Source organism: Lagopus leucura, unplaced genomic scaffold (assembly GCF_019238085.1).
Source record: "Lagopus leucura isolate 7727_CA_CO unplaced genomic scaffold, USGS_WTPT01 Super-Scaffold_100157, whole genome shotgun sequence".
Lineage (NCBI taxonomy): Eukaryota > Metazoa > Chordata > Aves > Galliformes > Phasianidae > Lagopus > Lagopus leucura.
Genome location: NW_024962334.1, coordinates 2,056,350 through 2,082,890, shown reverse-complemented (window position 1 = coordinate 2,082,890; position 26,541 = coordinate 2,056,350). Strand labels below are relative to the sequence as shown.

At 37.5% G+C, this 26,541-nt stretch overlaps 1 protein-coding gene across 5 annotated transcripts in view; it reads left to right on the top strand.

The window, feature by feature from the left end:
• SUGCT (succinyl-CoA:glutarate-CoA transferase) overlaps positions 1 to 26,541 on the top strand; it is a 328,810-nt gene that overhangs the window by 6,960 nt on the left and 295,309 nt on the right. For all 5 annotated transcript variants that reach the window (XM_042888304.1, XM_042888303.1, XM_042888305.1 and 2 more), the window contains exons 4-6: positions 995 to 1,080; positions 1,997 to 2,047; positions 7,085 to 7,205. In XM_042888304.1, coding sequence (XP_042744238.1) covers positions 995 to 1,080; positions 1,997 to 2,047; positions 7,085 to 7,205 — 258 coding nt within the window. The remainder of the gene's footprint in view (positions 1 to 994; positions 1,081 to 1,996; positions 2,048 to 7,084; positions 7,206 to 26,541) is intronic.

Below are 26,541 nucleotides of genomic sequence, written 5' to 3'. Positions count from 1 at the left end.
GAGTACTGGTTAAAAGGCAGGCACTTCAATTTTGGAAACAGAAGCTCTGCTTTTAATTTTCATTTTATTATTACGAGGAAGAAAGATAATCTTTCTTTAATCTAATCTTTAGCTTAGTTCTGTATCTCTGCTAATGTTGGCCTTCTGTGCTGCCTATCTGAGGAAAGTTTCTGCTGCCTTGAAGTTAGCAAGTGCATAAACTTGAGATAATGATAGAGAAATATTTTGTATGCTTGCTGGCACTCAGGTTCATAATTACATCTTAATTAAATTCAGCTTCAAATTTACTGGTTGTGGCTGTACTTTCATTTTAAGTTTATTGCTAGTCTTCTTGACACTTAAGAAAGGTTTTAAAATTGGAAATTAGGCATAAGAGATTCAATTACATTGGTGTCTGCACCAGCTTTAATGCCATCTTGCTTTTCTGTAAGGCAACAGAATTTCTGAACAGAAGTAAGTAGCAAGTGCTTCTTTTTGGTGATATTCCTCAGCACACAGCTGAGTGAGCAGTGCTGATCAGTGATCTCATGACTTCGTGTCCATAGTGTTTCAGGAATGGTTTTTTGACTGTGTGCTGACTGAGAGCATCTGCTAAATTGTTTGAGATTGCCTAAAAGAGTGCTGCTGTACCTCAAAGCTGTGCCTTAAGTTAGAAAGGAATTAAGTACTGAGGTGTGACTGTGTGTTGATGTGCGTACTTTAAGATGCAAGTAATCACAGAAGGAACAAAGCAAGCTATATTAAGAAGCCATATTATAATGATTACAGCAGTAACAAAAGCAAAACTTGTTTTGCTTAGTCTCATTCACTCTTAGGTGTTTTCTGAAGTGAATGCCCTGAAACGTGTATACTAAAGTGGTTGTTTTTCCCCTGCCTGCTAGCTGAAGTTTAGGAGGCTTAAATATTACCTAATATAATTAATTTTTTTTCGTTTGTTTGTTTATTGTCAGTGTAATGTTGAATAACTACGAGAACATGGTGATATTTCTTTCAGGAACTGGTGATGATACAAGAAGCTGGGGCCCACCTTTTGTTGGAACAGAAAGTGTTTATTTTCTCAGTGTCAATAGAAATAAAAAGGTACGTGAAGTGCTTCACTGAAGATTAGTCTGTCAGTTGTGAAAACAGTTAAAGACATAGCACTTCTCTTCCAAATAATTTACTTTTGCTTTTTCTAGAAAGTTTTGCACAGTACATGATTGTTGACAAAAAACTAAGTGAAAACAAACAACAAAACCTTAAGTGAATATGATTAGCAGTCAGAGAAAACTTCCAATCTTTAATTTTTTTCCATAAACAGACTTCATGAGAACTTAGTTTAAACTCATTTGATTCTTAGCGTACCTAATGGAGCAATAGTTACATTGGCTTTAATTGTATTGTCAAGGTGAATACATTTCATGAGATAAATGAAGTATTTTGAACAAAAAAGGCTGCAAGTCTCTGGTATGGTCCTGAGATTAGCTGAAGCAAATTCCAAATGCAAGAGTGGTCCTGCCAGTCTTCAGTTTCTGGTACAGAATTAACCCTGTTGAATTGAAGGGTGATGGTTACTGTTAGTATTTTAAGGATCACTTCATTTTGTGCGGGTCAGCTGAGCTCACCTGCCCTACTTTGCAGCTAGAGTTGTGGGAAAGCAGGCATTATACTGAAGTTAGGTTAGCACAGAGAGCTTGTGAATCTTTGGTATTAAGATGAAGTTACACAATAAGCTGTTTAGAGGCTTGCTTTCACTGAAACAAATGTTTCTCGTGCTGTCCCCATATGTACTTGCAGTAGTAAGTGCTGTACAAACATACCATGCACAGTGCAGCTCCCAGTTGCACATCCATCAGACTTGCTCTGTTGCTTGTCTGGTTCTTAAGAATCTGTTACACTTGCTTTACTAACAAAAACATATTTTTAAATATGGAAAACTGACTACTGATTATGCTTAGAAGAGTTCGGTAATCATTAGAATGGCTTTCTCTTAAGTGATTTTTCTTTTTGTCCCCAGAGTATAGCTATCAATATGAAGAATTCAAGAGGAGCAAAGTTGATCAGGGAGGTAGGTTTTAACGGGATGCAAATTGTGTCAATTTTATATTTCCTGTGTAAGAAAGAATAAACTCTACATTTCAAGTATTAGAGGTGTGATAATTAAAAATAGGTATGTATGCCATTCACTGTTTAAATTGTGGGTGAGAGGTGGCATATATTATCTCTGTGGTTTTGCATTGAGATAGAACAATGACTTCATTGTTCAGAGTAATTTATAATGATTTTAGATATAATAAAATTTGCTCAAACATCAAAAACTTCAGATCAAATATTGTGAGGTAAAGGTCTAACAGTTCAGTGCTTAGCTGTGGGTGTATTAGATCTCTCTGTACAACTTCATCACTCCAGTTAGAAACGTCTTCTTTGAAGGGAGCAAGGAGTTTACAGTGGGAGAACTGGGCTCCAGTATTTGCTTATTTTTGAGTGTTACAGTATATTCATGGCTTTGGTTGCTGTATCAGAAGTGTTGTCCTGTAGGTCAAATGCCATTTTTGTCTAGGATGAGGGTTTTGTCAGTATTTCAGTTGAGAACGCAAGGATGAATTCAGGTAATGATTTTTCCAGTAACAAAGTTTGATTATTCTAGTAATCTTTAAGCTAATAAATGCACCGTATTTTACACTCTTTAAAACTTGTGCTTTCTCATCCCTTTTTATTTTTTTGAGAGGTGTAGGGCCTGCTAACTAGTTCTGCAGGGCTAAAGACCATAAGAGTAGCAACATATCTAAAACTGTGAGCTGGCTTCTGTTCCTGTTTGCTTCACTGTCAGTTCTAGTCACTCTTCTTTTCACGGTGAGTCTGTGTATGTCCTGAAATAAGTGGAATTTGTCTGGTAGGATTTATTGCCAGCAATGTTATATGAAATGGAAAGAGATTAAGTTGTCTTGTACTTCTGAAACTTTTTTTTATTGTCAGCTCTATGCAATCTTTGGAGTTTATAAGCAAAGTTTACGGATTCTCCAGTACCCTCTCCTTGTACTCTTTGAAGAACACAACCATTCATTTCTGTTATGAAGCTGTATGTTTATCTTCTAAAGGTTTTGGGAACAGATACGGCCATTTGGGAAAATATAGATGTATTTTTTGGATAGTCAAATTCTAAGTAGGAATTCTGAAAAAAATTCATTCCAGATAACCAGGAAAAAAGTCTCCTCACCTTATTTGACCTTTCGGGAAAGAAATGGTGAAGGAAAGTAAAACTACTTGAAGCAAAAAGTCTGTTGATTCTGTGAATGTGGGCTTAGGATAGCTGGGATTATGAGTGAGGATGAGCTGGAGGAAAGTTGGCTGTAGTGTTTGCCTCTTCTTTGCGTGACTGCTACAATTTCAGGTTAAGAAGCTCCCTTTTTCTTATCTTAATACTGGTACAGGAAGGTGGCTGCTTGATTTAGCTTTTAAACGTACGACTGATCTTTTCATGATCTGTGCCATTAAATGGCTGAGTACTTCAGCATGTGCAACGTTACAACCTTTGAACTTGAGGCTGGGCTGCTTGAATTCAAGCCCCACACAATTTTTGTTTCAACATAGCAACTATCCTGCCTTTGTTTTACTTGGCTTAGTGGTAGCTTTTGGAAGTGCTTGGTGCAGAGGTCTTTACTTTTTTTTTTTTTATTGCCTCTCAAATGGAACTATAATATAATCTCTTACTTTTGGTCTTTAAAATATAAGAACATTATCTATAGTAAAAAGACTTTGTTGTCAGTTGTCTTTTGGTAATATCAAGATGTAGGTATGTAGAATTCTGAATTTTGCACAGTGATATGTTTGCTATAACAAAAAGTATTGTTTGTGTTTGCAAGAGGAACTTTGAGCTTGGGACATCAGATACAAATAAATATGAACTGTATCCTGGGCCTACATCCAACAGAGAAAAGTGATGAAGTTGAGTCATTTTTCTTTAATAAGAAAAGTAGCATGATTAGAATAATTGAATTAGTAGTGTCAAGTACGCAGGAAAACCTGTTAATCAGCAATCCTGGATTGGCACAGTGTTGACAAGACACTTGTCCAAAGGTCTACTCTTTCATAATTATGTGAATATTTTACAGAGTGGTTACCATAAAATTGTTCTTTAGTCTGTATTCTCTTTCTGTATTCTGCTTGTAGCCTTGTTTTCCTTCCTATTGCTTTTAACTCACTGTTAACTGCTATTCAAAAATTTGACTGTCTCACTGAGTGGAACTTATTTTCTCTTCAGTGATGGGATGTGCACTGATACTGTGCTCTGACATATATGGCTTGCATTTTTGAGTATTACTCAGCAGTATTCAGCAACTTGTTTTAAGAAACTTAGGGATACAGTTGTCCTGAGTATTTAGTCTTAACTAAACTCTATGTTTATTCATGAAGGACTTGGGGAAATTCCATTGGATGGGGAGCTGATGGCACTCTTCCTTCCCTCCTGTTCAATGTGGTTGAGAGAGCCATCATGTCTCGTGCATACTCTCACTTAACTGTGTGTATATATGCACACATTCCTCTTTATGGAACACTCATTTAAAAAAAAAAAAAATCCTTCTGAAGGGATGAATAGTTTGATTTGTCAAGTTAGTATCTTCGTTACGTGTTGCTTATATTCAAATTAATGATTACTTTGGTGTTCACTATGCCTTTTTTTCTGATGTCCTGACATGTCCACATAAGTGATCATGCACATAAGTGTCCAATCTGGAACATATAGTATTCTGTGTTCTACACTACTTTGCTAGTACTTTGCTAGAAGCTTTGCTTCTCAAAGGACTTGCAGGACATGTAGTTTAGTGTGAAACTTCACTTAACAGAGGATTTAAAACCCTGTTGAATTTTAAGACTGAAAGTCCCTGTGTGCTTTAAGGCTGTGTGATTCTGTGCAGTTGGTTTGGATAGAGTCTGAATACAGTTGATGCTGATGGCAGAATGCTGGGCAGAATGCAATGAACACCAACAGAGATATACTGTTCACTGCTGGCTTACATTTAAAGCCTGTTCCCAGGTGTCATGAGAGCACTAGAGGCCATGCTGACACCATATTTGTAAGATGCCTGGAATGTTATGCTCATCTCATTCTCTGAGAATATATATGCTACTAACCTTGGCCTAAATCATTGTATCTTCACTTTGCACTGTAGTCATGCACGTGTGTTGCCACATCTAGACTTTTGGCACTTATTTATTTACTTATTAATTGTTACAGTAATGCAAGTCATCCTCTTTTCCCCACAGTGGTTTGCAGGTGTTGGTTCTTCAGTATGAGATGGACAGCAGCCTTCAAATTAGCCCACGCTGTTGCTCTGTATTGGATAGGTTACAAAACCCAGTGAAAGCAGTACAAAAGTTATAATTGATTTCTTAGATGAATTTAGCTAAGGTTGTAATATTACCAAATGTAGAAGTAATTATGTATAGACTAAAAAGGATCTGGAGAGCCAATAAAGCCCCTTAGGTCTATTTTACATGAAGACATACTATTGACGATCAACAGCCTGCTCCCAGTGCGTTGTCCTTTCTTTGCTTTGGATGTGCTGTGTGGCACAGAAGATTGGGACAGTCACAGATCACTCTGAGCTTCTTCTGTTTTTACTAGCTAAAGCTTCAGCTCTGTAAAACCTTGATCTTCTTGAGAACCTTCCTGTGATGAATGCTGGCTTCTTAAGTAACTGCTATGAAGGGCTTGTCATTTTCACAGAGTCATGAATTAAAAACAAAACAAACAACAACACAAAAAAAGCAGCAATGCTTAGAATTCGGGGATTTTCTCATATTATTGTAACTGTTAAAAACTGGCACTCCTAGAGTTCCTTGACACAGACTCTTAAAAAATAATTTACCACATGCACTTTTACTGTATGCTGAAGTTCTTTTCTGTAAATGTTACTAGCATCTCATCTGTGCATCTAGTTAAGCCATTCATAATTTACATGGCTTCTTGTCTGAATAGGAGTCAGTTTTTGTCTTTCTTGTGAAATATTTGCTGGCTTGGCTGTTTCTTTGGCCTTAAATTCAACTCAGCAGACTACATGCTAGAACAAAAATGCTTATGATTGCAGATATGATGACACTAATTAATGGAAGCTGGCCCAGTGTGCTGTGGATATTGATCAGACAACTGCATGGTAGTTCCAGAGAATTTGACTCTGATCATCTTGAAATAACATTAAGAAATGAAGAGTTTTAAGGTCATGCTTGTAGATGTATGTACAAATGTGTTCTTGTCAGGGAGTATTTAAATTCCTGGAAAAAGCAACTGAACTGAAAAAGAACCTCAACCTCCACAACTCTGCCAAATAGTATATATTTATTTTCAAATGTAGTTTCTCTTGTTTCAGAAGTTCTTAATTAATATTAATTCTACTGAAATATGTACAAATATTTACATGCTTAACTTCTCTAAGAATAAAAAGATGTAATTTAAAGCCCATCAGAGTCGTAGGTTAATCTATAATCTCAGTAGGTTTTGGACTAGATCATTTATTCAGATGTGATGCAGAAAATCCTGCTGCAGAGCTTTATAATGCTGTTCTAATTGAGGTGACCTTAAGATGTGTGTAGTTTCTGTTACAGTAAGTATTATCAGTTGTTTTGAAACTGAAGAGAATCAGCTAGAAAACAGCAAAAAACCAAGAACCACCACCACCATCCTTTCTGTCCCCCTCCCCCCCACCTCCAGCATTTTACAGAATCCTAAGGGAAACATGAAGGGTAAAGATGCATCCTTTCTCCCCACTTTCTTCAAGCTTGGTGTGAGTATAAAGTGGGTGACTGTTATGTATATTTTGATCAAATATTTGGAAATCAGTATGACTCTGTCAATACAATTACATTGCAGTTTTGTCTCACAGATTTAGAATTTTTACAGTTTCTTTTCTATATACACAGCATCTCTAACGTGTTGTTTGCAGACATGCACAGTCTAACAGACCAAAAAAATCTCTTCAGGTTTGAATTCTGTTCTGTCAGAAAGACAGGGACCATCTTGACTAGTGGTACTTCGAGCTACGTGAGAAATATATTGAACTTTTAGAAGCTTGTTAACAAATCTTATGCACTCTTTTCTTTTCTAAAGCTCGCAGCTGTATCTGATGTTTTCGTGGAGAACTACGTCCCTGGGAAGCTGGCTGAAATTGGCCTAGGTTATGAAGACATTGAAAAGATTGCTCCTCACATAGTATACTGTTCAATAACAGGTATTGTGACTTCTGTAATTTCTGTTATTTCCTTTACTCCTCTTACGCTGTTATGAAAGTCATGTGATTATTTAACAGTTTGTTATTTTGATGTTGGTCAAGATAAGCCGAAAGAGAAAATAAGTTTGATATTAATTGAAAAACATGCACAGGAAGACTTGTGAAGCAGTAACAGTGTCAATACTTGGTAAGTTGTTCAGTAGTGACGTTACCACACTGCTATGTTCAGATAGGCTTGAAAAAGGAGTCTACTCTGGCTTGATTCCTTGCGTTGCTTTGAACAGATTGATAACTTTTTTTTTTCTGAGCAGTTGTACTGTATCAACTTGTGTGTGACAAGTTTCCAATGTGGTAATTTCAGTGCTCTTTACTACTCCTCTGTCTTCAGATTTATCTAGCTATATGTTCATGGAAGAGCTGTATGTCCATGGGTGTTCTCCATTACTTTGCTGCAGACTGCTTGATGGCTGAAATGTAAGATGAGTTTTAGGTTTTTTAGAAATGGAAGGAGGTATGAAAAGGAAGTAGGTATGTGAGCATTAGAACCTGCGTATATATGGAATAACTTGAACTCTGAAAAAGCACTTATTTGAAAACCTAACACAAAAAATCTACTGGAATTAAATGATTTGTGCATGAGAAGCCTACGGTTCAACTACAAATAAAATACAACAAAAAAAGTTACAAATATTTGAAGACCAATTTAAAATATTAGTTGCCAACCAGGCTGGACTTGTTCTTAATTTCTGAATAATAATATCTTTACTATTTTAATTCCTGGATGTTTGTCATTTGGGAACCGGACAGATTTTTAGTATGTTGTGATGTGTTTATCATGCTTTTGTGGCAAGTGTCCTAAAAAACCAGTGAGAGCAGAAAGGCAGTTATGTTCAGTGCTTGCTGAGAAACTCCTGTTATATCTTTCTTTACACATATGTTTAATTTGGTTTGTGGTGAGTTACCACAGTGTTCTTAATATTTGCTTATGCATGTAATCTCATTTAGAATTTACTGAGGGTTTTTCCTTTTTTCTAGTGGCTGTATGTATAATTAATGAAAGAATAAATTGATACCCACGCTGCAATTTAGTTGTTGTTACAGTTTGGCCTTTGAGTTAGTAAATCTGTTTATCTACTCACTGCACATGACAACTTTTGAGTACTTTTATTTTGCTGATAGGTTGTAGGTCACTCAAAATTTAATGTTCTCTGTGTATTTCCATGGAAACTACACCAGGTCCAAAGAGCACAATGACACTGATAGAGCAAATTCTCAGCTACAAAACACTATTTTTCAACATAGTCACCACCATTAGCTATGCATTTTCTCCTGTGATCAACAAGGCCCTATGTGCTGTGCTGACAGTCTTCACTGGTGGAGGTGACCTGCTGTTTCATAGCTGCAAATCAGAAGATGCCAAGTCTGAACTATACGGTGAATGTAGTAGGACAGTCCAGCTAAGTTTGGCAGTGTGTTTCACAGTCTTAAAACTGATATGGGGCCTGGTTTTATCATGTTGCAAGAAAAAGTTTGTCTTCTTCACTGACTCTGGAAGTTTGAGCCCTCAGCTTAGTCAGCATCATGATGTAACAGAGTCGATGCTTGTTTGGAAGAATCCATTTCCTATCCCAAAAGACAGAGCACGTCACTTCATCTGTCCATGGCACTGTCTTGAACTTTTTCTTCAATGGAGAATTCCCATTTCACCACTCCATGGCCTGCTGTTTTTACTCTGACTATAGTGGTGACTCCATGTCTCATCATCAGTAATGATGCGTCCAGGAAACTTCATCCCTATGTTGGTTGAATAGGTACCAGCAAACTTGCATAGGATGTACTTTATAATCCTGTGTGAGCATTTGTGGGGCCAACATGGTGCAAGTTTTTTTTTTTTTTTTGTGTGTTCTAATGTTGTTCACCTTCATTTCCAACACATTGAAGCTGATACTCAGCTCTGTGCACAGTTCCCTGCTTAGTCTGCTGATTTGTGTGGATGAGCTGATTGAGCCATGAATCATTCTGTGGCATAAGAGCTGTGCATGGCTGTCCAGAATGTGACTTTCACATCACAGTTGCTACTGCTGAAATGCACCACCCACAGCCTCACTGTGCTCACATCCACTGTTTGATCTCCATGAATGTTTAGAAATTGTCAATGGATGTCAATAGGTGCATTTTTTTTTTTTCTTTGTGGAGGAATTCAGTGACATACCTTTGCTTCAGACATGCTTCCATGTCAGATACTGTCAGACTGCCTCTCTGCTGCCATCTGTTACACATCAACAACATATAATGCAATGTTTTCAGGAAGGTTCAAATTCTATGACTAGTATATCACTAACGTTTACCTCTGGTGTTTTGGGCCAAGACAATAGAATAGGGGGCATTACTTTTAGAGCATCTCTCATCAGTTAAAAACCTTGACTTGACTATAGGGCTAAGGATAGGTACTTAGCAGTTTCACAGAAGTGCAGAAATTGCCTAAGTGGAAAGGACCTTTTGAGATATGTAGGCCAATTCTCCTGCTCAAACAAGATCAGCTGTACTGGGTTTCCCAGAACTATGTCCACCTGGTTTTTGAGTATTTCCGCAGATGGAAACCTCTGCACCCTCTCTGGACGACTTGTTCCAATGCTTGATGTACTCACAGCAAAGAGTGTTTTCTCATGTTATGGGGGGGGTCATGTGAATTTTTGTCCATTGCCTCTTACCTTGTCAATGGGTGCTTCTAAGGAGGTCCAAGTCTCTCTCACTCACTCCCTTCCATCAAGTACTTACATTTGTTGGTTAGGATTGCTTTCCTCCGGAGATTTTTCTTTTTCCAAGCTGTAGTCTCAGCTCTTACCCTTCCTATGGGTGAGATGTTCAGGTGTTCCAGTCTGTTATCACCTTCACTGAATAACTGAGGCTTGCAGGACACTCTGGATCCATCTGCTCCAACCCATGTCCCAAAGCAGGGCTAGTCACAGCAGTTACCCAAGCATGCATCCCAGTGGCTTTTGGAGATCTCCAGGCAGGAAACTCCACAGTCTCTCTGGCTAACCTGTAGCACTTCTCTACCACCTGCTCAACATGGAAGTTCTTCCTGGTATTCAGAAGAAACCTCCTGTTTGTGCCCATTTTCTTGTCTTGACACTGGCCACCACTGAAAAAAATCTGACTCCCATCATTACACTTTCTCTTCAGGTATTTATGTGCATTTATTAGATTCCTTTGAGCCTCCTTCTCCAGGTTGAACACTCCCAACTCTTTCAGCTTCTCTTTATAAGAGAGGCACTCCAGTCCCTTGATCATCTTGGTGATTTTTTGATCTTTGTGGCCCTGTGCGTGACTTTCTCTAGTAAGCTCATCTGTCTTGTAGTGGGGGGCCTGGAACTGGATGCAGTACTGTATGTGTGGCCTCACCAATACAGGGTAGATGAGGAGGATCACCTTTCTTGTCATACTGTTGATGCTCTTTGTAATGCAGTGCAAGATACTGTTGGCCTTCTTTGATACAAGGCTGCCTGCTTATTTAAGCTGATTCAAGTGTATGCTAAATGACATCTTCCATCCTGCAGACTTTCCTTCTAGTCTCAAGGGCTCAGGACTCCTGGGGCTGGCTTTATAGGTAAAGACAAAGCAAAGAAAGTATTAAATACCTTTTTTTTTTTTTTTTTTTTTTTTTTTTTTTTTTGTGTGTGTGTGTGTGACTTGTAACCATTTTCCTTTCCCCATTTAACAGTAAGCCCACGTTTTAACTAGTTTTCCTTTTGCTGCTATATACTTGCAGCGTCCTTTTTTCCTGCCCTTCAATCCTTTTGCTAGATTCTCCAGGTCAGCCCTGGCTTTCCTAATCCTATTCCTGCAATACCACAATTTCAAAGAAGGAAATGATTTATTTCTAATCTCTGTGGCCTGATTCAAGACATTACAGCTCAAAATATTTTTGTGGCATGGTTTCTGCATTCAAATATCCATTGACTGACCTTTTTCATTTGGGAGCTTCGGGAAGAAAACCACTAGTTGATTAATATAGCTTGGTTTTTAAAAAATAAAAAATTAGTGAAAAGGAGATCAAATGTAAAATATTTCTGACAAAAATTGCATAGTGTAGCAGCTTAGATTTAAAGATGAATGCCTATGGAAAAAGATCAGGAGATTTTTTTTCTTATTATGAACAAATTAGGTTAGACAGATAGCATAGGAGATGAGTAAGAGCGCTAAAATGTTTTCATGGGAGTTAATCTGCATACATTGCAATTTATTACTGGCACAGTCAGAGGAGTTTCCCTACTTGAGCCATTTTCTTTAAGGGACTAATTTGATAAGCTTTGTTAATCTGAATATCCTGCATATAAAGCTTTAGAACAACTTGGTAAATGAACATGTATAAATCACTTGTATCAGTGTATCCGGGCAAGGTGGAATTTTGGTCGGAGCCTGGGTTATTAATGTGCATAATCACTTTGCCAATGAAAACACACGCTGAAGAGTAATTGACCACATCAGGATGTTCATGTAAACTTAGAAATTAACTCACTTTTCTCTTCTGAAGAAGACAAGACATAATCAGTAATTGTTTGTACCTCTCAGCCATGTTGCTTACTTTTTAAATGTGTTCAAATGCTTTTGCCCTTCTAGTTTCTTAAAAGGAGAAGTGTATAAAACTAGTAGGACTCTTGGCACAGAAATCTGTCTTTAAACAGTGTCTTGATTGTTTTAACGTTAGGCATTACAGTATTTAACCAAAAAGCACCAACAGGTTCAGGTGAGTTAATTGAGGCATCTGAGTTGGATGCCTACTTTTGTGAGAGATTGGTGTGGAAAACATTTCAACATTGCATTCTGAAAGACCCTTAAGAAGTGCTCGCTGTCCCCACTGTAGGTAGGAGCTATGCTTGCGACAACATTTGAGGGTAAGGGTAGGAAATGAAAATGAAATGGAATGACCCTTTAACAAACTGATTTCTTGTAGGTTGCTGAAAACTTAAAAGTAATATTTCAGGTGGAAGGAGGCTGAGAACTCAGTCCAAGATTATTTGGTAATGCTATAAAAAGTTACATGTGTATAGAATGGCTCACTAGAGATATGGGAAATATGAGTTAACAAAGATCTAAAGAGAAGCATTGCTTGTCAGATGTAAGAGTTGTGCTGGCCTAGAATATTGGATTAAATGGACAAGTTGTCTTCCCAAATGTTGGAAACTGTTAAGACAAATGATCTTGGTTACAGAAACTCCTATTACATCTAAACAGTGGGATTTTATCCATCATTTTGCACCTCACTTACAGGCTGTTCAAGAGATAATAGAAATATGTTAGTTCTCAAGCCCTGTTTGGTTTACAGGTCCTGTGAAGGGTAATGGATACACAATATAACATGAATTATGTTAGAAAGTCTTTGAACAAAGGATCGGAGTGGTTTATGTGTTAACTTAGGCAGTTTCAAATATGCTTTTTAGAGAGATATTTTATGTATGGTAACTATTGTTAACTGACAAAAATGATGTTGGTCATTGTTAATGACTATCATGAACTCTGTTACATTGAGATATGAGAATAGAGAGAGGCATTTTGGCATAACAGTTGATAATAAAAAAGTAACTAAGAAATAAATATGTCCAGTGTGTCAGAATCAGGGTGTTTCCCCAACTTTAATTTTTGATTTTCTTGTTTTTTTTCTTGATGCACAGTCTACATGCTGAAGACATTACAGCAGATTCATTTAATAAATTATAAATAACTACTGTATTCTGCTTCCCTTAGCCATTTAGTTAACTCATTAATGTGACTGGAAGTCGTCTGGACTGCCTTCGTTTCTTATTTTTGGAAGCATATTGCCTTTCAAGTTCAGGCATCATAGGTATGGAACGCAATCAATAAACAAGTAATTCGATGGAATCGGCTTCTCCCTGCAGCATAACTTGTATAGCAGATGGTCATCAAGATTCTTTTGAGTCTCATGCAGTTATTGCATGCAAGTATAAGTAAGTCAAGTTGGATATTAAAACTTTCTTTTTCTTTAATATTAGGGGCCATTCAAAAAAATGGAAAATAATTCTGACTCTAGACTCACTGTATTCTTTCCAGAGAGAGCATGCTCAAGTTATGGTATTTATTATTTTAGTCTTCTTTTAAAAAATAGAAGATGATCTCTAGTTGTTACAGAGTAACGGAGTGTTATTTTCACTTTTCAAAGACTTATTTGTGACAAATCAGTGTGAAAATACGGGTATTGGGTTTGTCTTAAGAGCTTACAGTCACTAACAGGTAGTAAGTACTAACTGATACTGATTTTCTTTCTGAAGATTCACTGTCTAGAAGGAGCTGCACTTTTGGGTTACAATGTTCATTGCTGGTTGCAATGCGAGTAGCAATTCTGTATTTATGGTTACATTAATTGCCAGGTCCTGGTAGTAGATCGGATGCTGAATGAGTGTATTCATTGTGATCTGTACTTGTGTCCTGTCTCATAAGAATTTCTACTTTGTACTGCTTGATGCCAGCCTGATGGAGCTGATCTGTTCTTGGAGCATAATGCATTGGTTGTGTGGTCATGAATGGTTCATGTGTGCCATATGTAATGTAATAACACCTAAATACGTGAGTCGTTCTGAAAGTGACACTTCCTATTCATTTCCACTGAAACTACAGTAGATAAGAAGAGCAAATAAGAATAACCTTATCTGATAGAGCAAATTCTTGGCTGCAAAACACTGACTATGTTGAAAAACAGGTGAGCATATTTGCCAGCAAAGAATAAGAGCCTGTATGCTTGTAAAAAGTCTGTACCAACACAGATGACCCTACTGCTGAAATGCATCAGCCACCACCCCACTACACCCACATCCAGTGTTTGGTCTTTATAAATGTTCAGTAAGCATCCATGAATGGCAACAGGTACCATTTTTTCTGCATAGAGGAATTCACCTTTGCTTCAGATGCACTTCCACGTCAGACACCATTTTGTCAGACTGTCCCTCTGCTGCCTTCTGTTGCAACAAGTAACAACAAGTAACAGGGTATTGGTAGGAGCATTGCCATACTACTGCCATCTGCCTCTGGCATCATGGGCCAAGATAATAAAAAAGAAGGCATTAATTTTGGAGCAACCCTCATATATTCCTCTATATTCCATCCATCTAGAGGTAGTTTGCAGCAGCCTGCTCTCTGTTTCCTTTGACATTCCTGTTATTATACGTGGGATTGCTGAAGACTTTGGTCTAATCAGTCCCAATTACAGTTCTGCGTAGTTCCTCCTAGCTTTGTTTTCTCTTCACTTTTAGTGATCTGGGGGCTAGTGTTTCTATTCTGCCCTGTGTCCCACCTGCAGCAGAGAGAATATTCTTTTTGTTATTCTCATGTATAATAGGTGTGAGTGCTAAAAAATCAAAACTGAGCTTGAGCATACTTAGTCTGTGGGGATAGTGGACCTGCCCTCTCCACCATACCTTGAAACTGGATTCTGGTATTCTGGTCAAAGTGAAAACCAAGAGAAAATGTAATATTATTAATCATAGGAAAGCATAACCATGACAAAAAGGTTTCCCTTTTTTTTTTTTTTTTTTTTTTTTTTTTTTTTTTTATAAAGTGTTTGCTATAAAGAATAGGAATTCTCAGTATTTTAAGCAAACAGCTGTAAGGTTGCTGTTGTTGTTGGCTTGTTCTCTTACTATAGCTAAACAAACCAGCTTCCTCTTTGATTTTGTGCTTAGGAACAGAATGATCATTCTGTGAGAAGATGTTGAAAAGTCTTGGTTTTGTGCAGCTTAAAGCTCAGGATTGGACTGCTACCTAAAATGCTCTTTGTTATGGGCCAGCATGTGGGGGTGACTGGTTTACCTGAACAGGCAGACATTGTAGCAGAACAGTGTCAGCAGAATGGCTGCTCTGAAAGTAATACCTCCTATTTTATGACGTTGGCTCACGATGTCGGAGGTGGATGTAGGTGATATGGCAGTAGGAGTTGAACCTTCCCATCTGTTATATTTTGTTGCTGTGTGACAGGTGGCAGCAGGGAGGCAGTCTGACCAAATGAATGTGCGTGTGAAGCAAAGGCATGTAATTCAATTCCTCCATTGATACTAGTTGACTTTTGCTGAACATTTATGGAGACCGAACAACGGATGTGAGCACAGTGAGGCAGTGGGTGGTGCATTTCAGCAGTGGCAACAGCAATGTGAAAGACAAGCCACAATCTGGACAGCCATGTACAGCTCTCACACCACAAATTGAAGGGTGTCTCAGTCAACTCGTCTGTGCAAATCAGCCAATAGCAGTGACTGTGTTGAAAAATACCGTTGTGCCCTTTGCATCTGTTGCAGTTTCCATGGAAATAAATAGGAGGCATTACTTTCAGAGCAATCCACACAAAATCTGGAAGACACACTCCTTAGAGGTCATATGATGTGCTACTTTATACTCAGACTGCAGCGTTTTTCTTGAATGAAGAAACTCTGTTGATATGGGACTGCCTCTTCCTAAATGTTGGACTGTTGTAAATTGTTAGTGGTAGTAAAATGAAAGGTAGTGTAATTTTTCAGGAGTCCGGGGTCATTTGTGGGTGAAGGGTTTAGACATAGGTGAGCCAGATGTTGTCTCCTTTTTGGTATTGTGGAAGTCCTGATCAGTAAACCAAGCTTCTTATCCAAACAGCTCTGATTGAACATATCCAGCCCTACTACAGCTTTATTTCTCAATCTTTCTCTTGCTTTGTGACTGCTCTCAAAGCTACAGATTCTGTTCTCGCTCACAACTTGGCTATACTGGTGAGCATAATCTTAGAACTAGTTCAAATATAATGTATTTTGGCAGTTCTGTTGTTCATTTTTATTTAAGTTTCTGAAAATTGGCTGGTTCAATTAAACCATGTGCAGAAGTGGCGATTTGTTGCTCTCAGTATGATCTGCGCAGTTCAACTAAGAGACTCTCAGTTTATTTCTGGACAGGAGGGGGCACTGTTTGAAAGGACAACATTATTTTCAAATCAAATCAAATTTTTTTTCTTAATGCCTCTGAAGGCAAAACGTTTAGAAAGACACTGAATTTTGTAGGTTTCCTTGAATGATGAAAACTTCGTCTCTTAGGTTCTCGAACCTCATCTCTGTTCCCCATCTCTGTTCCTTTATTATTTTTGATGGAACTGGCTGTGCTTTTCTCCTGTGCAGGTTTTTCTGAAGCTAGTGCTCCTTAGCTTTTTTTCTCCTCTCCATCCCTTCTTTTCTAGAAAGCGAAGTAATGCTTTGTATCATAAGCAGTTTGTTTTGTGTGTTGCTTGTGACATTACCCAATCTCTTCTTTCAATATTTTTTTGTTTTCTCCCATTCCATTTCTTAAAGCATGAACACGACACTTAATTTTCTGCCTTTTAAAGAATTTGTACTCCTGCAGGCAGGAAAAGAACATTTTGCTGTATTTATTTGTGAGATTGAAGACATTTGTACTCCTGCAGGCAGAAAAAGAGCATTCTGCTGTATTTATTTGTGAGATTGAAGACATGGTGATCTATTATGCAGAAATATTTATACCTCAGTCAAAAGGAAGGAAAAAAAGGTCGTTGCTTTTTATTAAAATTTTATTATTCTGAGTGATCATGCTTGAGAATTTGCTGTCTGTACCCTGAAGAATTTAGTTTTTAACTCTGATTTTACATTTGTAAATGAAAAATTTACAAATTTAGAATAATACTTTATAAAGTCCTAAACTGTACTGAACTGCTAATTGTATTTGTTAGTAAGTAGTTGTGTTACAAACAGACAAAAATTAAGTGGAAATAATGGAAGAAAAAAACCAACACATTGTGTATCATCTGAGTTTCAGATGAGTCTAAATGTGGAATTGTTATATATGTGCCTTTCAAGTGGGTACATATAAAGGGCATAAGGCCAGCTAAGGAACACTTTCCTTCAAATGTAAGTATCTCTTATGCATCTCGAGTGATTCTAATTAATCCGAAAAGCAGAATGGTTCTTTACCCACCTACTTAAAAGATAGTAATAACTCAAAATAACCAGCATTTGGTACCTTGCAGTACATCTGTTTCGTATAATGATTTGTAGCTGCTTCTTATGAGAAGATATGATAATTTTGGTGCACATCCTACTTTGACTCCATTATTTTCATAACAGAATAAAAAGCCAAAAAACAATCACAGCACGCTTTGCTGGGCAAAGGCTAATCAAAGCAGGAATAATTTGAGAGAATTAGATGAGAAGATAAGCTGGGAACTGCAAAAAGAGGGGGAAAAAAAAAAAGAAGAGGGTTGGTATCATGGTTTTTTGTCAATAAAAGGGTGTTCAAAATAAATTTTCAACAGATCTATTGTTTTCTAATAGTAGGAGTTGCTGCGCTCAGAATGCTTTTTCAAAGAAGGCATTGTCAGAACAAACTGTGTGTCTTCCTTCCAGCAGTTCTTGATGTGGTTTGAGAATGAAAAGGCAGGTCTGAAAAACTGTGAACATTATACCTCTCTTAAATAAACAAAAATATCAGGTTTGCAGTCTGTATGAACTCACTGGCAGCACTGACAATGATTGAACAAAGCATTTGGAGGGGAAAAAAATATGCAACATCTACCTGAGCTTGACTTGATAAAAATAGACTGCTCCGGTACTGAAAGGAAAATCAAGGCTCTGGAATGTTGTTTTTTATATTATGCATTTGGAAGAGGGATGCATTAAAGACTTGTTCTGTCTTTTTTTTTTTTTTTTTTTGATAGCTTGAAGTTGTCTGAGTGAGCTGTTAAATTAGTAAGCAGGGTCTAGGGGTAAAATAGTCAACGAGAACACTTCTTTGAGGAGTGGAGTAGCACACTGGATTCACAGCGACCATTAATTATTGGGATTACGTAATTACAATTATAATTGGACAATAACTCTTGTGGCATTCAAACTGCACTAAAGTTCTCATAGTGTTTCCATAGACAAGCTAAGGTAATGCAATTTAGAACAAACGATAAAATTGATTCAAAAGTTGTCAATCTTATATTTTACACTATATAAACAGTAACTATTTGCATTTCACCTTTGGCATGGAAGGCAGTGTTTCAGAACTGACATTGCCACATATTTTGTTTTGATCCAAGTGGGTGATGGAATAGCATGAAGATGATCCCAGAGTCCTCATTTGGTCAAGGGCTATGGCTTGTTTACTGTGGTCTTTGGAGCGTTAGGGGCAGGAGGATTCTGGAACTGATTTACAGGTAGAAGACATTTTCTCTTTACACCATTTAAAGTCCTTTAAAATAGTTTCTGGGAGTGTGGCTGTCTCAGAGAAGAGTCAGGCAGAGCTGGCCTCAAAAGCTTTGCCCACTTTTTCCTCCTACAGCCAGAGACTCAAAGCACTGCCAGCAGTCCTTCTGTCAGCAGACTCCCATGGACAGTTGTGTGATGCAGCCCTGCTTTAATTGCCTGAGAGCTCCCTGCTGCTCAGAAGGTCCACAAAATAGAAAGGTGGCACAGGTGTATGATACAGCGGGATAAGAATTAGAAATTACCCTGGCCAATTTGTCTGTACAAAGAGAAGTCAAGGGTAGAATTAAGTGTTGGAGCAAGGTCACTGTGTTGTGCTTAATCAGAAATAATCAAGTCCTTTTAAGATACTATGGGGAACAGTGGGTGAGAGAAGGGTTCTCAGAAGATTTGGTTGTAATGGTGAGGAATAAGTAAATTTGAACAGGAGTCCATGTTGTCATATTGATATATGGAAGACCGGCATACTGAGTTATATTAAAACAAACATGGTCCCAAAGATCTGCTGTACTCCACATTGGTGTGCTTCCAGTTGCTTCTGGTTGCCGTATTTCAGAAATTATATTAACAAGTGAAGAAAGTAGAGAGAAGAACTACAGTTGAGAAGCATTGTTTAGGAAAGGTAGTTCAGAACCCCCCACTTTTTTTTTTTTAATTAAGTTGTACTATTATTAGATAAAAGCTGCTGTGGCCATTTAACTCCCTGTTCCTAAATCATTCTGTGAATTTTCATTTGGTAGGTACCTAAATGGAGATGCTGATGGAATGTGAAAGCATCAACAAAAATCATTCCCTAATGTGTAGAAATAGCTAACATTTTGCTTTTTTTGCTAATGTTTTGCTAACATTCATTTCAAAGAATGAATATTAAGAAAAAATACAAAATTATTTCATAGGTAGAAAGTAAAATAAGAATTTATACATGGGTGCCAGCAAATTGGATTGTCTCTAGTTTTGGGAGAGAATGAATTTGAAATAGAAGGGCAGTGTATGAAATAATAAATGATGAGATATAGTATTAGCCTTTTTCTCAATACTGCTAAATAAAGGAATTGTCTGAAGCTGGGAGACTGGATGTATAAAAATAGTTGTGCATTGCAGAGAAAGTTTGCCTTTTTGTGCTCTGCCGAGTTTGATGCCTTATTTCTTGAGAGCACGATGGTAGCAGACTTAAAATTGGTGTATATAAATATACAGATGAGAACAGGCAGAGTTATTTCAGAGTGTTTGAGCAAGCTGGGAAAACTTCTGACCTCTTTAAATACCAAACTACGTGGTGTCAGTTGTTTGTTGTACACTTCAGGACTGAAACATGAAATAAACACAATCATAAAATTTAATAATGATCTTCTTTTTAGGAGGTTACATCACAGAGTTTCTTGCAGATTTTACAAACTGAAAGAACTGAGTTGAAGACGACATTGCTTTTCAGCTCTGTGCAAATATGCTCGCTTGTAAACTACACGTTTACACAGATTAAGAACTGACTCCTTTTGAAGTAAAGAACCAGCTTCGTGGCATGCAGCAGAAGCTTTTAAGAGGTTACGGTACTTGCCATGTGTCATTGTTCTGATATCTAAGGTGACCATCAATATAGAATCAAATGTTCTGATGTAGTTAAGACTATGTTCAATCTACGTGGGAATTTCTGCAAGGCTTGGGAGTAGAGCATTATTTTGTAAGGTACAAGAGTTAAATAGTAGAGCTGTGGTCTCAGAAAAAAAACCCAAAGAAGTTGAACAAAAAGTTATGCTGGCAAGTATGTTTGTAATTAAGATCCTATGATGCTGTGAAGTGGGGCAGTTTCTTGAAGCTATCATTCCTTATTTCCTCTATTCACCAAATGAATAAAATAGCCAAAAAGTCTGATGGGACAATTTTAATCTGTATTTGCATTATATTATGTTTGCAAGCAGAATTTCTTAACGTTTGGGAAAATTTTAGAACAAAACTGACTCTTCCACGTTATTATGTGAGTCTAAGATTTATTTCTGGACATCTAAGCAGATTTATGCCTCATTCTGAAAAGTCATATAAGATGTCAGTGGTAATATTATGTGGTATGTAGTTCCCTAAAAGAACAACTTTGGTCTGTTTGTGTAATTTCCTTCAGCCAGTCATAATACATTTAAATAACCCGACAGTGTTATGTAGAAAAAGCTGAGCTATCTTTAAACCAATGCGGTGAATTGGCCCTGGAGTGCTGTGCTGATTCAGGCTGCAGTGCTTTTGTGGCCTGCCCACCTCAGCCATTTGTTGTGGGGCAGCAGTATGTGCCATCAGGGGACTCTGTGTACTTCTTTAGTGCTAAAAGATTTGTGGAAACGTGAAACTCGAGGAAAGATTCTATAAAGAGATGGCAATTAATTAAAGGAATGTGGTACTATGAGGTGTCTGCAAATTGCCACTTTGTATTTAGTGACTATCATGTTCTAAGGACTTGCATAGTTTTGATAATAAATGTTAAGACAGCGAAGTGCCTCTGGTTCCCTGCCTCTTGCAGTAAGCCACCTGTGATGTCCCCAGGCCTTCTTTTGCTTGGCGCAAGCTCCATTCTGCAAGTGTGCTACGTCAGGGTTGGCACTGTGTGGCAAGCATTTCTTCCCAGAATGCTTCATATACGCAGTAGAAGCTACAGCCCTGACCATGTGAAACTTCGTTTTTGTGAATATATGTATTTACAGAATAAGCAAATGTTTTGTAGTAGGAACAGGAGTAGAAGACCTAGCAGTTGACTGCTTTATTTGAAAATGAGTTCTGAGGGCCAGTGGGAGCTTTTTTTTTTTCTCCCCAACCCTTAGGGTTAATTACCATCCTACTAAAGCACAGCTACGTGTGCAGGTTCGTTAGGAAATTTAATCTTGATTTCTGCTCCTTACGAAGACCTCCTATATCCCATCATCCCTTACTGTCCATTTTATATCAAGGCAGTTCTTTTACAAACAAGTTTTTATCTCTTCTCCTTCAACTAATTATTAGATGCTAATAAAATACGTTGTATGACTGTGTTAAGTACAGTAGTTTTTTCCATATTGGGGATACTGTTTTTACTTAAGATGGAGTTATGTTTCATTTTCATTTATTTATTTAACTAGAAGCAAAAATCATTCTGAGACAGTCTGTGAAACAATGACCTGTTAATTGTAGACTTATAAATGGATGACAGACAGTAGGATTATTTTGAATTGTTTAATTGCTAAATATCTTTTAATACTTCTCTTTTAAAGGTCATTTGTTTCAGAAGTCTGGTTAACAGGATTTGTAAAGTTGTTCAAAGTCCTCAGGATTTTTATTATATATTTTTTTTTCCCATTCAGACTGTAATTAAGTTGAAAGTGTCTGCTTAATCTAAGTGGAAACTTCTAAAGGTTTTATATGTGCATTACCCCTAAGCAGTTGATTTTGGGAGTTCCATATACTTCACCTTTCAATTGTATTGTGCTCTGAAGATGAACTGTGTAAAAAGTTTAAAACTATATCTTTCTGTTCAGGAAGTCTGTCAGCTGCAAACTGTTGGAAGCTGGGAGAGTACTCAAGAAAAATATTAGATAGGCTTATCCTGTTCATATTGGCATCTGTTTTTGTCCATTTCTGGAAACAGACTGTGTAGCTAGCTGGGCCTTGAGTCTGATCTAGTGCATTTGTTCTCATGTTCCTGTGCTATTCTGTGCTTTTTGGACGCTGGCTAAACTTCTCCACCCATCAACATAGCTCAGATGGCACGAGCACAGATTTGCTGTGTTCCTGTACCTCTGGAGCATTATTGATAGAACTGTTGCCAAAAATATAAATGGCAGGACTAAACAACCCCCTTAAAAACACCTTTAAAACCAAGTTTCCAAAAGATTGCCAAGTAAAATGTGAACACACAAGTCTGGTAGCTCTTAATTGGAGGAAAAGCAAAAAAAAAAAAGGCTTGACTTTTCATAGGACTATGGAATAGCTCGTGTTAGAAGGGACTCTCAAGGATCACTGTGTCCAACTCCTGGCTCCTCAGAGGACAACCCAAACCTCTCCAGTTCTGGAGTTCTTCTGGTGGTGAGGGCAACAGTGCTTTTCAGCCCATTACACACAAAACTTGTGCACTCAATTCAGGAGTGATTGAAATATATCACTTTTTCTTAGGGTGTTTCAGAATAACAGCAAACTTGAATGATGTCACCTTGTACAGGACTGATGTAACTATGTTAGTTGGAAGATAGAGGACCAAGAGATGATTCTCCTATTTAAATTCTTGTCATGGGATATATGTTTTTCTCTGGGATCCCGATGTGCTGGTTTTGCAAGCAGCAAACAGGCATATTCAAAGTGGGGAGGCTTCTGTAAAATTCAGCTGCTTGTCAAACTTCTTGGAACTGAGCACAGGAGCGTTTTCTATACAACGGACTTCTGTCAGCACAGCTGTGCTGCTCAGGAACAGGAAGAGGTGTGGACACTGACCTGTGTAGCTGTTTTGACAGAAACCATTAGCAAATATGCTGTTATATTGGCAAAACTTTTTTCTTTCACTGATCTGCTCAGGAGTGCATTTCCATAACAAGTTTCACGTTCTAGTGCATAGTGTAATTTGGCCCAGAAAGCTGCATGTGCACAAGCATTGCTTTGCCAGTATATGATGTACTTTTATCTTTGGAGTAACAAAGGACTCAGGCAAAGACACAGACTGAACTTCCAAAATCTATCAATAACCCAAACTAATAAAAGGGTGAAAATGGAAAGGAGGTATGTTCAAATAAAACAACATTCCGAGAAGCCAGTGGGAGCTAACAGGCTCCCTTCTCTGCTGGTGAGATTGACATCCTTGTGGGGTTCAGCTCTGATATGCACCACTAAGAAGGTGGTCTTCATAGCTGAGGGACTCCATCCCTTTAAACTTATGCTGCTTCTGTTGCTGGTAGACCATCACCAGGTGTATGTTTTCTTGTTCTGAGATTTAGCTAGCCATTTACACTTGTGTTAAAAAGCCTAGCAGTGCTGTTTTTTCCACTACTGTTTCTCTGGTCACACACAGCCTGAATGTCCAAAATATTGTGAATTTAGGAATAAGAAACAGTTTCAACTGAGTGCAATCCTGAAATGCTCTTGTGTTCCCGTTCCTTGTTCGGTATGAGAAGTGTATACGAAGTTTAATGAACAAGTCATAATTCTTCCTTGCTTTAAGTATTGACTTTCAACTGTGCACAGGAATGATAGCTTTCTTATGACTTCACGCTTATAGCTTGTTCTTTCATCTACATGTAACCACCCTAAAATTAGCAGTATTTTGTATAAAATCTGAAACTTCAGGTTTTGGATTCTATCCTAATGAAGAGTACTGTAGAAGACTGCCTGTGAGTTGTAAAATTTGACACTGGGTTAGTTTACAGTGAATGAAACCAGATTAGGCACTGAAATCCTGGGTATGAACAACATAGCAACACAGTACAATTGTGGAGACACTTACTGATGGTTTAATGTTTATTTTTCAGTAGCTATTATACTTGGACTGGTGCCTAGCTAAGTTAACAGAAATAAAGCTGGAAGATTTTAGCCATGAGCCATGCAGTGAGCTTTAGTAAAGCAGTGTTTGTTGTGCTTGCGTTCTAATAATCTGTCGAGAAGACCCAAGAAAAGATCACCGAACATTTTATTTGTTGTTACTGAATTTTTCTTGTCTGGTTTCCTAAGGAATTTGTTCCAGGAGACTGTCTTGTCTTGTAAGCCTCTCTCTTCTGCTTTGTTATTGTATTAATCTTTTTTTTTTCCATGCATGAGATACTTTTTATATGACGATTGCAGCTTTTTGCTTGTTTGTTTGTTTGTTTAGCTGTTTCAAATGTGGAGGCTTTGAGATTTCAACAAAGAAACAGATCTCATTGTCTTTGTTGTGCCACTTCATTTTATTTTCTATGGGTGTTATGAGATTGGTAGGAAGACTGTAAGTAGCTGATTTTGACCTGAAATGTTTCCTAGTATGCATATGGTCTTCATTACTTCTGTTTTTAAAATCCTGTGATAAAATAAATCCCTTTGCCAGTAGCTGAAAAAGAAAACAGTTTCGGGTGTAGAAGACAGAATGAATTGAAAAATAGCCTGTATTTTGTCATCTGCAGAAACCAAAATGGTGGCAGTATCTGGCACTTTTCCATGTACTTGAACATTAAAAGCATTCTGTATCCCAGTGTTTATGTCAGAGTTGGCTGACACCCACTGATCTGCAAGTTCTCTTGTGGAGAAAACTTTGTCATTGTATGTTGTAGACCTTATTGCAAAGTAAGGTTCTAATGAGAACAGGACTGTGCAAAACAGTCCTCTTGTGAGTAAATGTTCTTGTAAAGAGAAAAGAATAATCTGTTTGTGACAAATAGAACAAGAAGTAATTGTTTAAGTGTATACAAAAAAAGACTCCATTTAAACACTAAGAAAAGCTTTCTTATAGAGAGGATGGCCATCTTGCACTGGAGTAGAATCCTGATGGAGACTACACACTCAGAATACAGCTACACTGTGGTTGTGTCTTTTAGTGAGACTTGACCATCATTTCAAGAGGAGAATGTCTGAGGAGGGGGAAAGCAAAATTTGTAACTTGTTTAGAAGAGGATTGCGTGGAGCTGTGACTACCAGATACTTTCTCATATAAAGTCATATTCTTTGTATGATTACATGGACTTTCAGATATCGTGGAATGGACTGGATAGGATGTTAAAAATTGTTTAGTTCCAACTCTCCTGCCATGGACAAAGTCACCTTTTAGTTGACCAGGTTGCCCAGAGCCCCGTCCAACCTAGCCCTGGACACTTCCAGGGATGGGGCATCCACCCCTTCTCAGGGCAAGCTGTTCCAGCACCACACCACCCTCATAGTGAACATTTTCCTCCTAACAGCTAACCGAAATCTACCTTTTTTCAGTTGAAAACTGTTCCCCCTTGTTCTGTCACTACCTGAAAAAGAGTCCCTCCTCATCTGTCCTGTATACCCTCTTTAAATACTGAAAATATGTGTCTGCTTAGAGTATATAATGTATGACTGCCAGATTTTTATTTCTATCTAGGGTCTCAAATTAACTTTTTTTTGCAGCTTTGAAAAAATTCAGAAGATGACGTCCCAAAATTGATGAGTATTTTGTTCAGGTGTTTAGACACTTCTTTCTCTGGTATCCTGCTATAGGTTGCACCTTCCTTGTTTTGAAGGCATTTCTCATCTATGAGATACGAGTCAGACAATTTGATGAGATGTTAACTGTCCTAAGAAAATCATTTTAGGTGGGAAAAAATGGATGTAGAATATCAGTTGTCCACTGCAGATACTTATTTTATAAAGGGAAAGATTCTCTTCTTGTATGACCATTCCCAAGGAACTAATTGAAATGATCTGTTAGTAGAAAAATATTCAACTTAGGCAATAAATAGTGAGTTCTTGAATTAATCAGTTTTTAAGCTGTTTTAAGTAACCAGATGCATTTACTGTTTTACCACCTTGAATGATAAGTTCCTGTAAATGATCAGTGACTATTATTTGCAACAATGCATAGTTTAATCAGGGAATCTGCTAATGTTAAAAATATTCAAGATCATTTTCATATGTATTTCCAAGAGAATTCTATTGCAAATTTTCTTTTTGTTCACATAGGCTCTAATATACTTGTAAAATACGGCACCCTTCTGCTTCCACCTGATCTACCGCAGTAGTTTCAGTTAAACTTTAAGTTAGGATTTACAGCTTCACCACGTCAAATAGAAAATTAATGTTATATCAGGACTCTAAATTAAGCTCATTTTACTATTTGTGATGTCTAAAATCAGAGTTAGGTACTCATTCTTTGAGCTAAGTAAGGATTGAACTTGTGTTTATACACATAATATGTGTATAAACCGGAGAGCTATAGTCAGTCTCTGAAAATGAAAAATCAGTGAAGTTATCGGGTTGGAAAGGGAGCCTGGAATTTAAAAAATATATTGTATTCCATATAATTTAATCTCCAGGGATTAAATCTTTAGGAGTTTTCAGAGATTTGTTTTGGAAAGATTTGAGGAAACGTTTGGAAAAAAATCTACCCTCATTTTGAGCTTTTGACATGTTTCCCAGCTTCAGCTTGTAGTAGTTAAGGCCCCTTGAGGGACTGTATA